Raw genomic sequence first — 12,553 nt, forward strand, 5'->3', positions numbered from 1 at the left:
TTCAAGTAGGGCTGATTTACAATGTTAGGGATATTTTTTATTGAGTATAGAATTTTAATTTGGTGATTTTCCTTCCACACTCTGATAGAATTTCATTGTATTCTGATCTCTATTGATTTTATTGTTAATCCACTGTATGTTCCGCTGTCTATGTTTCTTCGTTTCTCTCTGGCTGCGTTCAGATTTTTTTCTTGTTTTGGTTTTGGTTTTGCACAGCTCGTCAAGATGGGCCTCAGTGGGAATTTCTTATGTGTCCTGTCGGGCTGCGTAGGTCCTGGATTTGTGGCTTGCTGCCTTTTAGTAGTTTCTCTTCCGTGATTGCTTCTCCAGACTCTGCCTCCTCCCTAGACTGTCAGTTTCTAGGCGGCAGGGACTGTCTTGACTCCCTTTTCCCCTGGTACCGGGTATAATGCCTGGTACGTGGCCCACCCTTGGTAAACCTGACTACATTTAATGCACACTTGAATTATGTTATTTCTAAATTGTGTAAGGTAGAACACATTGAATACTCATGGTTTAGGGATGTGATACAAAGTGAGCTATCTGTCAAAGTGTAAATTGTTATAGATTTTTTTAAAAGTTGTTCATTGCGAAAAGTCCATCATTTCCCAGTTGGTTGGCCAAGAAGACTGCAAAGTATATTCATGTTAGAACCGCATGGTGACAGCCTTGCCCTGGAAAACGGACGGTGCCCGGTGTGCTTTGTGGGGCCTTGCAGCTGCTGTCTGTGTGACACAAGCGTCTAATTATGAGGGCCTCTGGGACGGCACTTCACCTGTTATTGGGACCATGTATGTGTGTGTGTGTGCCAGGGCCCTGTCCTGTAGGGCTTTCATGGGAAAGTGGGCCCAGCTCAGCCTTGAAGGAAAGTAGTAGATGGGTGCCAGGTGGGCTTGAGGGGGCAGGGAGAACAAAGGAGTGTGTGTCCCTGGGCAGCAGGGTCTGCATCTGGGTGTGGGGTCAGGGTTACGCTGTGGAAATGCTTTTAAGCTTTGGCGCCTGTCATTTGCCCTTGAAGGTCCCTGAGCCTTGAGTGCTGGTCCCATTCTCCCCAAGGGCTTCAACCTCACCCATGCTTGGGGTCTGTCCAATCCCAACCCCTGACCCCTCCTGCCTCAGCTCACACTGCCTACTCCTTCCATTTGGGCCAGGGGTAAGGCCTTGGGTGCTGCTTCATTGCTGGCCTCTCTTAGTGTTTCACCTGCTTTATGTGTGGGACTCGCTAGACTCCAGAGTCCTGGGCTCAGCTGGTCTGTCTCTGAGCCCCTGACCCTCTGACCACGCAGGGACCTTGGGGCTGGGCCCCTGTGAGGGAGACGTTGGGAACGGGGTAGGAGAGGAACTCGGGTCTGTAGGGGAGGCTGCTGCTTTCCTCCACACGGGTTCAGGGAGCCAGGCTCCCGGGGAGAACGGCGGGTGATGCGAGCCCTTGGGGCCCATGTGGGAAAGAGGCCTGGGCTTCTGCTTGGAGCTTGAGGGAGTGGGAGGCAGGAGGGCTGAGGACAGGGCCTGACCAGCCGCCCCGTCCCCTTGGCAGTGACATCCTGTACCCCAAGGATTCCTCCAGCCCTCACAGCGGCGTGCCGGCTGAGGTGCTCTGCAGGGGCCGAGACTTTGTGGTAAGTGCCCAGCTCTCTGGCCTCCTGGCGGAGCATGGGGGGTGGATGGGGGCTGCACAGAGTCCCAGACCTTCGCCCGGGCAGTGGGCAAAGGGCAGGAGCGTGGGGCCCAGTGGGGCAGTGGGGAGTAGAGGGCTCTGGACTCTGCCTTGCTCCTCCCTCCTCTCAGACCCTGGAGTCTTCAGTTTCATAACCTTTGAGTTCTTAGCCTGGAAGCCATAGGTAGATTCTGACCTGGAAGCCATTTGACCAGAGTGGTATTTTTAAAATGCTGACTCACTGTCTGTTTTTACAAAAAGCAATCAGACTCACGCTAGATTTCTACCTTGTCATAAATAATTGGACAGTCTGGTATCACTAACCCCCAAACAGCAGCCACTTTGAACGCACCTGACACTCCCCATTCACCAGTCCCTGGCATGCTGTTCCCTGCACTGTGGCTCTGGGCTTTAGCAACTCCTGAGCTGGCTCATCCCTCACCCCATCACCCTGTCCTGCTCCCCACCCCACCCCCGCATTTATCCAGAGCTGAAGTCCCAGCCAAGGCATCCCTCCTCAGGGCTTGGCCTCTGAGCTCCCGCAGCCTGCGCTGCCTCCGTTGACCTTGGCAGCGGACTTTGAGTTTGCAGCAGTGTCGCCTTGGAGCTGTCTGTGGTGACCTTGGTGAGCTCATGCACAGGTCTGATTACACCAGGCAGCCCTAATCCGTTTAGGAGAGTGTCTCCATTTTCTCTTTTCTCACCGAGGTGTCCCAGCTCCTTGGGGTACTGAGCATCTAGATGCCTGTGGTTTATTTTCATCTCGGGGATCAGGGTGTGGTGGCGTCGATTCCCACGCTCACTCATGGCACACGTGCGCTGCTCACCCTTAGCTGCCTGTCAGCTCTTCTCTGTTCATGCAGACACTGTTCACGTGGGTTGTCTGGGAGAGGGTCTTGTTGGATCTGAGGTGTTGTTGGTGACATATGGGCAAGGCATCCCCACCCCAGGAAGCTTCTGTGGCGTGGAGTGGGTCCAGCTGCCCTCCTGGAGGTGGTGGCCCTGGAGCTTCTTCACAAAGGAGGAGACAGAGGCTCAGAGTGGAAGTGACTGCCCACAGCCAGAGTCCAGACCCAGTCTGCCTGACACCCCTGCCTGGCTAGGAGCCTCTGCTCTGCGCCCTCATCCCAGGCTCCCAGGACAACAGCAGGGGCTCGGGGGACAGTCGTAGGAGTCCTGGAGACACACCTCTTTTTCTCTCTCAGATGTGGAAGTTCACACAGAGCCGCTGGGTGGTAAGGAAAGAGGTGGCAGCGGTGACTAAGGTAAGTGATGTCCTGCTTGACCTGAGGTCTGGCCCTGCTACTGCAGGGACGGGGGCTGAGTGGGGCTTTTGGGCTGGGCGTGCCTCACCTGGCTCCATCCCCGCAGCTCTGCACGGAAGACGTGAAGGACTTTCTGGAGCACATGGCCGTAGTGAGGATCAACAAGGGTTGGGAGTTCATTCTGCCTTATGACGGGGAGTTCATCAAGAAGCATCCAGACGTGGTGCAGCGGCAGAACATGCTGTGGATAGGCATCCAGGCCAAGTAAGAGCCTGTCGGGCAGGCGAGGGGAAAGGGCTATCACGTCGTCCCCAGCCACCTGCTGCCAGCGGGGAGCACAGCCTGGCTGCAGCTGGGATGATGAATGCCAGTTGGAGCTGTGCACACCCCTCCTTCACTCAGGTGGACTTCGCTGCGTGATCCCAGAACCCCCCTGGCAGAGGGCTGCCACTGCCCATTCTGCTAATCCAACCTGACCGGCCTCTATTCTGAGGGGTCGGGGAGGAAGGGGAAAGCACTCAGGAGCAACGTCCCAGGCTTATGTGGCCCAAGGCAGGCTGGCGGGAGGCTGGCTGAGGAAAGGAAGGTGGGCTGCCACTGCCCACCCCCACCATTCGGCTCCAAGCTGCAAGCAGGGACCACCACAGCTCTATACGTGTGGTGTCTTGTGGGGACGTTTCTCTTGGGAGGCAGACGACTGGGGACATGATTTAGTTACGAGGGTTTTTTCTTCTTTTCAGATTAGAAAAAGTTTATAATCTTGTGAAGGAAGCCATGCCAAAGAAGCCGGATGGACAATCAGGTGTGGAGGGCATTGGCTGGGCGGGCCCTCACCCTAATACTGGCTGCTAAGGGCTGCTTTTCTAGGGCTTGTCGGGGCTCTGCCTAGAGGGGGTGTGGGGCTTATTGGTGGCTGCCCTTCTGTGCCTCTTCCCCTTGCCCACAGATCTCAGCTGAAGGCTTGTCTAGTGGCAAAGCCTTGCCTCAGGGACTGAGGCTTCTGGACTCCAGGGCGGTGTCTGGGTTCCAGGCCTGGAGATTTCTCACCCTCGGGTTGGCAGGGTGGCTGCTGGCAGGGACTCAGCCGTAACTTACTGGGTCTCTGAATGTGGAAATCTGATTTTTCCGGTTCTGTTTTTTCCCTCATGGCTGGGGTAGCCAAATTCCTTCTGGGTAGGGTGGTGGTGAAAGGCCAGACTGGGCCACTTGCTTCTGCACCAGCTGGTTTGCATTTTTCCTGTCCCCTTCCTGTGCTCAGCAGAGTGTCCCCATCAGGATAGAAGGGAGTGTCCATGGGGCAGAGGGGCCATGGGCCTTCTCCCCAGGTCCTTCCCTGCACCGTCCCTACTGTCCTGAGCAGCCCTGTGTCTTCTCCCAGGGCCTGTGGGGCTGGTCTCTGGGGACCAGAGAGTCCAAGTCGCCAAAAGACAGGCCCAGCAGAACCACGCGCTGCTGGAGCGGGAGCTGCAGCAGAGGAAGGAGCAGCTGCAGGCGTCCGCGGTCCTGCCCGGCGTGCGGATCAAGGAGGAGCCCATGAGTGAGGAGGGGGAGGACGAAGAGGAGCCCATGGACACCTCGCCCGGTGGCGGCCTCCACGGTGGGCTGGCCAACGGGCTGCCTGCCGTGCGGGCGGCAGGCGGGGACAGCTTCAATGGGCACCCACCCTCCGGCTCTGCTGGCACCCTCGTAGCCCGGGAACTCAGGGCCTTTGTGCAGGCCACCTTTCAGAAACAGTTTGTGCTCACCCTGAGCGAACTCAAGCGCCTCTTCAACCTGCACTTGGCCAGCCTGCCCCCCGGCCACATGCTGTTCAGCGGCATCTCGGACCGCATGCTGCAGGACACGGTGCTGGCCGCCGGCTGCAAGCAGATACTGGTGCCTGTAAGTAGCACCCCCGGCGGCAGACGAGGCCCCGTGGAGGGCTCCTGGGCACGCAGGCCTGTCCAGGAGGAAGTGGCTATGGGAGAGAGGCTGGCAACCAGACTGGCCTGAGCTCTGCTGGCTTTGGGGAAACAGCTGTTGGTAGGGTGCCTGGGGCAGGGGCACTTGGGAGACCGTTGGCCTCAGTGTAAATGTAGGATCCCACGTGGTTGCTGTGTACGGTATTGGGCTGGTCAGCCTCCCAGCCCTGCACCCTCATCTGAAGTGGGCAAATGTTAGTTTTGTGTCACAGGCTTTGTTGAAGGCTGAGTGGGTGCCTATAGGCCATCACCTGTTGCCTGGCACACAGGAGGGCTTTGGCCATGCCAGCTCCCCATCCCCGGGTCTAGCCCCTTCCTGTGCCAGCACCCCACCCATTCCTGCCAGCTTTGCCATTTTTTACGATGATTTCACTTCTAGTGCCATTTGATCTTGTAACCGCAGATGAAGAAACTGAGTTTCAAAGAAATAAAACGCACTTGCCCAGGAAGTGATAGAGCCGGACATTGAACCTCAGTACAGTGGCTGCAAGTCTTAAATCCTTTCTGCTGCAGCTGAGAGGAGCTGACCTCTCACCAGAGCCCTCAGCTGCACCTGGGTCCCGGCGGGCCTCCCTGTCCTAGAGCTGGCTGGCCAGCTCTGTGGCTTTTCAGTGAGCATTTCTGGTGCAGGCCTGCAGGTGCAGGGTGGGCCACCCCCACCCCGGGCTCCTTGTCTTGTCCCGTCATTGGAAGGGGTCCTAGAGGGGTGGAAATACAGGAGCAGAGGAATCTTTGGAGACCACTTCCCTGAGCTGAGGGTACAAGGGTGCCCGGCTGGGTGCTCTCTTCATTCTCCTCCCAGACCTGTCAGCGAGTCGGGTGAAGTGGGCTGTGTATGCCTCTTAACAAGGGAGCACTGCTGTCCTCAGCGTAAGATCAGAAGCATGTGCAGCCTCGGGTGACCTGAGGCAAAGGCCCGTCCCTGTGTATGTGAGGAGCAGAAACTAGGGCAAGAGGCCCTGGGTCCCAGGCTGGCTGGCGCTTCCCAGGGGATCTGGCGCTCGTGGCACGGGGCCCTCGGTGAGGTCTCTATAGAAGGTAGCGGGCTTGGGCACCCTGCCCTATTTGGACCCTCCATTGTCCACCCAGTGATAGGTTCAGTTACCTGCAGACTCACCTTTCTCTGACGGAGCCAGGCAGGGCAGGGGCACCTGCCTGATGTTAGCCAGGCCATCTCGGGCTGTTGGAGGGGATAGACGACAAGGGGCATGAGTGGCCACCCCCAGGACCCGCTCGTCCTACACTTCTCAGTAGGGTCGGCCTCTCGACTCAGGAGACCCTGGCCTTCTCTTCCAGCTCCCTTGCTAACTCTCCTCTGTATCTTAGTCACGTCCAAGGCAGAAGATTCCTCAGACCTATCCAGCCTCATTTTTTTTGTTTTAACACAAAGGAGCTGAGGCTCAGGGAGAGCAAGTATATGCGCCAAGACTTAGCTCCTAGCGCTGCTGCTTATTAGTGGCGTGGCCGTGAACACTGAGTAAACCTCGCTGCATGGGACCTCCCTCTTGGAGAGCGGCTCCCTCTCTGGTAGCAAATGAGATTTAAAGCCCACCTGGGACTTTACGTGGTAGGAATTGTTACTGTTACTTGGGTTGTGGTACCAAGACCAGAATCCACTCTGCCAGGTGCCCTTTCCACCGTCCCCTTCTCCGGGCACCAGGAGCCTGGGCTGCCCTCTCCGTGGTCCGTCTTCAGACTCTGCTGAGCCACGTGGCATGGGCTGCTCAGGGTGGATCAGGGCCTCTAACCCATGTTGACATGGCTTTGGAGGAGGAGGGAGTGAAAGGGATCCCATGATATTCCTAAGGATTTAGGGGGGTGGGAGTGCTTAGACACATCTGAGGGTTGGTTGAGGGTGGGAGGACACAGGATGTTAAAGCAGAAGGGAGAGCTAGCGGCAGGCTGATGGGAAACACAGACGCCGCCTCCCCGCCTTCCCGAGCACGTCTGGCTTGGGCTGGGTTTGTCTGTGTCTCATGGAAGCGGTCTCCGCGTGTGGCTCAGGAGGAGGGAGAAGCCGCAGTAGGTTTGCAGCCGCCCACAGCTAGCGAGAGGCAGAGGCTAGGACTGGAACTCCGTTCCCAGAGCTGGGCGGGTGCAGGCCGACAGGACCAAGGCGGGTGGATTCATGTGTTAGAGCCAAATGGCCAACTCACGCCTGGGCCTCGGTCAGTTTCCCCCACAGACGGCTGCTTCCCCGGATGAGCAGAAGGTGTTCGCCCTCTGGGAATCTGGAGACATTAGTGACCAGGTGAGGTGACCTTCCAGTCTCCCCAGAAGGGGGAGGGCGGTGTTCTGCAGGGGGGGACCTTTGGGGAGACCCAAAGTATAGTCATATCCATTTCAAATTTTCCAGCCGCTCCCGGTTTTAAATATTCTGTCTCTCCATATATTTCAAAACATACTGGATGTGCCAGTGGTGTGAGCCAAAAGCAGTGGTTCCCAAATGTCAGGACTGGCTGCATCAGAAACACCTTTTAAAAAGTACACAGATTCTGTTTCGTTCTGTAGGAATGGGGTAGGGTCCTAGGTATTTAAGTTTCTACAAAGCCTTCTAGATGATTCTACTGCCCAGAGATTCAGTTTAGTTCTATAGGAATGCGGTAGGGTCCTAGATATTTAAGTTTCTACAAAGCCTTCTAGATGATTCTACTGCCCAGCCAGGCTTGTGAACCGGTGATGGACCACATTTCTCAGATGACTGATGGTGGCAGGAATCAAAAGGATTTCTTATCAATCTCAGGTATCAGATCAGAAGTCAGAGAAATCAGTCCTTTTGCCTCTAGTCACACCTGGACAGGAATGAACAGAATATTAATTCAACCAGCAGGATCTGAGGTCCAGAAGTTTTCCTTAAATCATGAGCTTGCCTGAATTTCAAAGATTAAGATTTAATTGCTAGACTCCAGTAGATCTGTCCTTTTCCAGGTGTTGTCCTTAGGAACTGGGAGAGGGAGTGAGCAAAAGCCCCCACTAAGATCTGTGTCCCCTTTTGCCTCTTAGAAGGAGACTGACAGGCAGGCTGAGAACACCAGAGGGGCAGGGCCTTCTGTGATGGAGAGCCATCTGGAACAGATCTCTGTGCTTTTGGCCAGAGTGGGTGGCATCTGGGTTTCCTACTCTTGAACTACTCCAGTAATTAAAAGGAAAAAAAGGTAGTAAGTGCGTATTCTTCAAAACAAATAAGACTGAAAGCTGTATGGGAAGCTGGTCTCCTGCTTTGCCTGACCTGATTCCCACTCCTCAGAGGCGATGGCTTTTTAATTACAAGGTGTCATTTTATATATATACACACACAGATATACACAGATTGTGCTGCTCCTATTTGATGTCTCACCTTGTTATTTTCAGTGGGCTTCTGGTTGCACTGGTTGAGGATTTCGTTTTCAGCTATGTTGGGAGAATGGATGTGTGGGATGTATTTTTTTAGTTACATCACATATCAATGCTAGACGAGAAATGTGTTCATTGTGGAGACATATATCAGTATTTTACCATATCCATTTTTTTGAATACTGCTTTTCTTGTTTTCACTTGCATGGTTTTCTGAACACATAGACACCATCAGGAGTACTGTTCTTGTGTCCCAGACCCCTCTCCAAGTGGGACCTGCTCCATGTCTCTTGCTGGCTTGCAATCTTGTGTCTTCCTTGTTGCTTAATCTTAGCTTCTAAGGGGACCAGAGGGGTTGTGTGCATTCTCATGTCTTAAAATGGCTTTCTTTTGTCCTCAGGTATTATTTGTCTGGGACTAGGGTTTGGACGGAGAAGGCAATGGCATCCCACTCCAGTACTCTTGCCTGGAAAATCCCATGGATGGAGGAGCCTGGTAGGCTGCAGTCCATGGGGTTGCTAAGAGTTGGACACGACTGAGCGCCTTCCCTTTCACTTTTTACTTTCATGCATTGGAAAAGGAAATGGCAACCCGCTCCAGTGTTCTTGCCTGGAGAATCCTAGGGATGGTGGAGCCTGATGGGCTGCCATCTATGGGGTCACACAGAGTTGGACATGACTGAAGCAACTTAGCAGCAGCAGCAGCAGCAGCAGCAGCAGGGTTTTGGAGGGCAAAGCATTTTCCTCCTGAATACTGTTCCATCGTATTCAGGCTTTCAGAGTTGTCGTCGAGTTCCTTGGTCCTCTCTTTCTCGGTCTTTTGTTTGATCCACATCCTTCCCTTAAGCCATAGTAAGGTTTTATTCTTACTCTGCATATAGCGCATCAGTGCGTCTCCAGAAGTGCCCTTTTGTGGGTTATTACTGTGCTGGATGGTTGAGTCATCCTTACGAAGTTCCGAAATCTCTTTACCTGTGTTTTCTCTATCCTTTTGGAATTCTTAGGTCACATGTTATACATAGTGGATCAAATCTTTTCTCTCTCATTTAACACCTTTTGTTCCGATGGGGGGATTTTGACAGTCTTCTCTCCTTCCTATTTTTCTTTGGGACATAATGCTTTTCATGGCATCCTGTCTTATTTATGCATCAGGACTTTAAGCCACTCACTCCTCATCCTGTCCACGCAGTTAAGGTGTGGCTTCCCTGCCTGCTCAGTTATCCTGTTTTTCTGTCACACAAAGTATGTCTAAAAACTACTCCTCTGCTAATGGCTTCACTGGCATTTTTGTTCTGTGTGCACATATCTTTATTTCTTCATTTTATTAAGGCTTATCTCGGGAGATGACAAACTGGCCACACGTGTTTGTTTTTAACAGAAGTCCTAAGCAAGGACTTTGATCGCAGACTACAATGTGGAGTTGGGTCCCTAGCTTTAGATTTCTTATTTATTAATGTTTCTGTTTTAGATAATTCCCGTAATAACATGTTTTTGCTACCAAAGCATCGACAGGTTTTGCTTGAAATTTTTTCCAAAAATTACCGGGTGCGCCGGAACATGATCCAGGCTCGGCTGACTCAAGAGTGTGGAGAAGATCTGAGTAAACAGGAGGTGGATAAAGTGCTAAAGGTACATCCATTTTTGGTATAATAATATGCAGAGGTTCTGAGCTTCTATTCTGACCTTGAGCCTACTAAGAACCACGACGCCCACAGCTGGCTCCTCCCTGTCTTAGGCGGAGACTGACTGTGGAAACGGATCTCGTCTGGTACCCTTCCTGTGGCTGCGCTTATTAATCAGGCTTCCTCTGCACCCTTCCCCAGCCTGCTGGGTCTTCAGCAACAGATAATTGGCATTGGTTTGGTGGGTTTATGCAAAAGGACTAAATTGAGTAAGATGTAAACTCCATTAATAGTCTAGCGGGTCATCATCCTTTACAGTGACAGGGCCTAGACTGGAATCTGTACCCTGACTCCTCCTTTGAATCGTGTACCACTTTTTTTTTACGCTGTAACCCCATACTAAGTCTTGTGCTCCTTGCTTTAGTAGAACAATTTTAAAATCAAATTTAAAAAGAAGTAAAAATACTTAATCCCTGTTAGGCCTTGGCTTCCCTGTGGCTCAGATGGTAAAGGATGTGCGTGCAGTGCGGGAGACCTGGGTGATCCCTGTGTCAGGAAGATCCCCTGGAGCAGGGAATGGCTGCCCGCTGCAGTGCTCCTGCCTGGAGAATTCCACGGACAGAGGAGCCTTGTGGGCTACCGTCCCTGGGGTTGTGAAGAGTCAGACACAACTGAGTGACTTAACACTTTTTTCATAATGTCTTTATGAGTTGACTGTGTGGCACAAATACCATACTCGCAGAAGCATTTAGTTTTATCATTTAGCATTAGTTTTACTGAAAACTGATGACAGATTCCCTATATTCTAGTATTCTTATATTCCAGGTCCATAGATGCTGATGCAATTTGTGAAGCACCTTTTTTCTGGTTAGCTTATTCATATTATCTTCTGTATCTTGTGTTTATAAAGCACATTCGTTTATAGTCCCTCACTCTTAAGACACCCCTGGGGAAAGAAGGGGTCAAGACCCACGCATGGAGGAGACTGGGCAGTGACGATCATGGTGTCAGGCAGGTCTTGATCTCCTGTTTGTGTTCTCTCCATGAATCGTAAATCAAGTTTTGATATTCTGCACAGAATGTGCTCCTTTTCCTGCTAATGTCTGCTCTCAACATGTTTCTTTATTCATAGGACTGCTGTGTAAGCTATGGTGGCATGTGGTACCTTAAAGGGACAGTACAGTCTTGACAACAGTTGCAAATCACTAACCCAGTGAATCCAAGCCCAAGGACGGACGGCAGAGCCAGCAGAGGTGGAAGTAGAGTTTCGGTTGCTTCGGAAGACTCGGAGCAAGAGGAACTGACCATCTCTCGGCCTGGGGCCTCGCACTGTCCAGTGGACAGAGGGGATCATACTCAGCCAGTGGCAGGGTCACCTTAAGGTAGATGGCTCCCAGAAGAGACCAGCTGGGACCTTCTTTGCAGTACAGTTTGAAATTCGTGATGTATTTTGCTTGTTATTTGGTTTCATTCTCATAATAAAGAGAGTGTACACTGTCACCGGCAGGATGATGAAAATCATGGTCTAATATTTTACTTTCAAACCTAATGCCAACAAGATCTGAATTATGTTTACAAGATGAAGAAAACCTCGAGGTTTTTAATATTTAAAATGCCTGGAAGCCAATATTAAGTCTTCAGTTACCTATCTGCTAAGACTTCTGCCAACTTCATTAAACAAACCAAACCAATCGTTTCACTGTTGGTTTCCTGTGGCCATTTTACCTTTTAAAACAACCTACTTTAAAAGTCACAGTCTCAACTGTTTACATGAACCATAGCAAAAAATCAGAATCAAATACATTTATTCTCAGTGTTTGCATATGGATGCAAATGAAACGAGGTAAGTATGGAACAATGTATAAGTGAGGTCATCACACTTTGATGTAAAAAATTTATATTTTGTGTATTTTTAAAATAAATGCTAACACTAACCTGGCATCATGGTGCTGCTGTCTTCAAATGGTTGCAAGAAGGCAGTGCTGTCTGCTCTCAGAGCCTTGTATGTACATCAGGGGGATGGCAGCCAGCAGCACTGCCGGGTGGAACTGTACAGTCGCATATGTAATTGTAAAATTTTCTAGTACACATATTAAAGATAGTACAAAGAAACTTGTTAAATTTTTATGTATTTTACGTAGCCTAATATAGCTAAAATATCAACATGTAATAAAAATATTAAAGTTTTTTGGTACCAAGTTTTTAGTATCTGGTATCTTATACACTGTGTAGTCCATGGGGTCGCAAAGAGTCGGACACGGCTGAGCGACTTTCACTTCTCATCTTACCACACTCGCAGTTTGGAGTAGCTACAGTTTTAGTGCTCAGTTGCCACATGTGGCTAGCCCATCGTGACTGCTGGACAGTCAGCCCTTGGAGGACTGTGAAAAATTAAAGAATTAAGCTAGATGAGGCGAGACAGGGAATTTCACTAAAATAAGACTTTTGCTGTGGTCTGTTGGGCAGTAGAGCCACTACTCTGTGAAGATTTAGATGATGGTGTCTGTGTATGTACTTCTCCCCCACACCCCCCAGAAAAAAGAGATACAATACTTGGTAATGAAAGTTTAACAGGTTGATTGTATATTATGTTCTTGGTTCTAATTGTCAACATACATGAGGCCGAAGAGTAAAAACCTTCTCAAGTGTTTCTGGAGTGTGTCCAGCTATCATATAGCTCTACTCAAGGGGAGGCCCCTTGTGTCACAGCAGAGAC

General features: G+C 51.2%; 1 protein-coding gene across 3 annotated transcripts in view; it reads left to right on the forward strand.

Annotated features, from left to right (window-relative positions):
* The window catches only part of POLR3E (RNA polymerase III subunit E), a 31,396-nt gene extending 19,361 nt beyond the window's left edge, over positions 1-12,035 (forward strand). For 2 of the 3 annotated variants that reach the window (XM_004020834.5, XM_027961186.2), the window contains 8 exons: positions 1,538-1,619; positions 2,863-2,922; positions 3,029-3,186; positions 3,663-3,724; positions 4,301-4,803; positions 7,057-7,134; positions 9,719-9,844; positions 10,970-12,035. In XM_004020834.5, coding sequence (XP_004020883.3) covers positions 1,538-1,619; positions 2,863-2,922; positions 3,029-3,186; positions 3,663-3,724; positions 4,301-4,803; positions 7,057-7,134; positions 9,719-9,844; positions 10,970-11,026 — 1,126 coding nt within the window. In that variant the 3' untranslated portion in view covers positions 11,027-12,035. Of the gene's footprint in view, positions 1-1,537; positions 1,620-2,862; positions 2,923-3,028; positions 3,187-3,662; positions 3,725-4,300; positions 4,804-7,056; positions 7,135-8,616; positions 9,845-10,969 lie in introns of those variants that run through there. The other variant, XM_042240650.2, reaches the window with a different exon arrangement.
* Positions 12,036-12,553: the final 518 nt, after the last annotated feature.

This window comes from Ovis aries, chromosome 24 (genome assembly GCF_016772045.2).
Source record: "Ovis aries strain OAR_USU_Benz2616 breed Rambouillet chromosome 24, ARS-UI_Ramb_v3.0, whole genome shotgun sequence".
NCBI classification, from domain to species: Eukaryota; Metazoa; Chordata; class Mammalia; order Artiodactyla; family Bovidae; genus Ovis; species Ovis aries.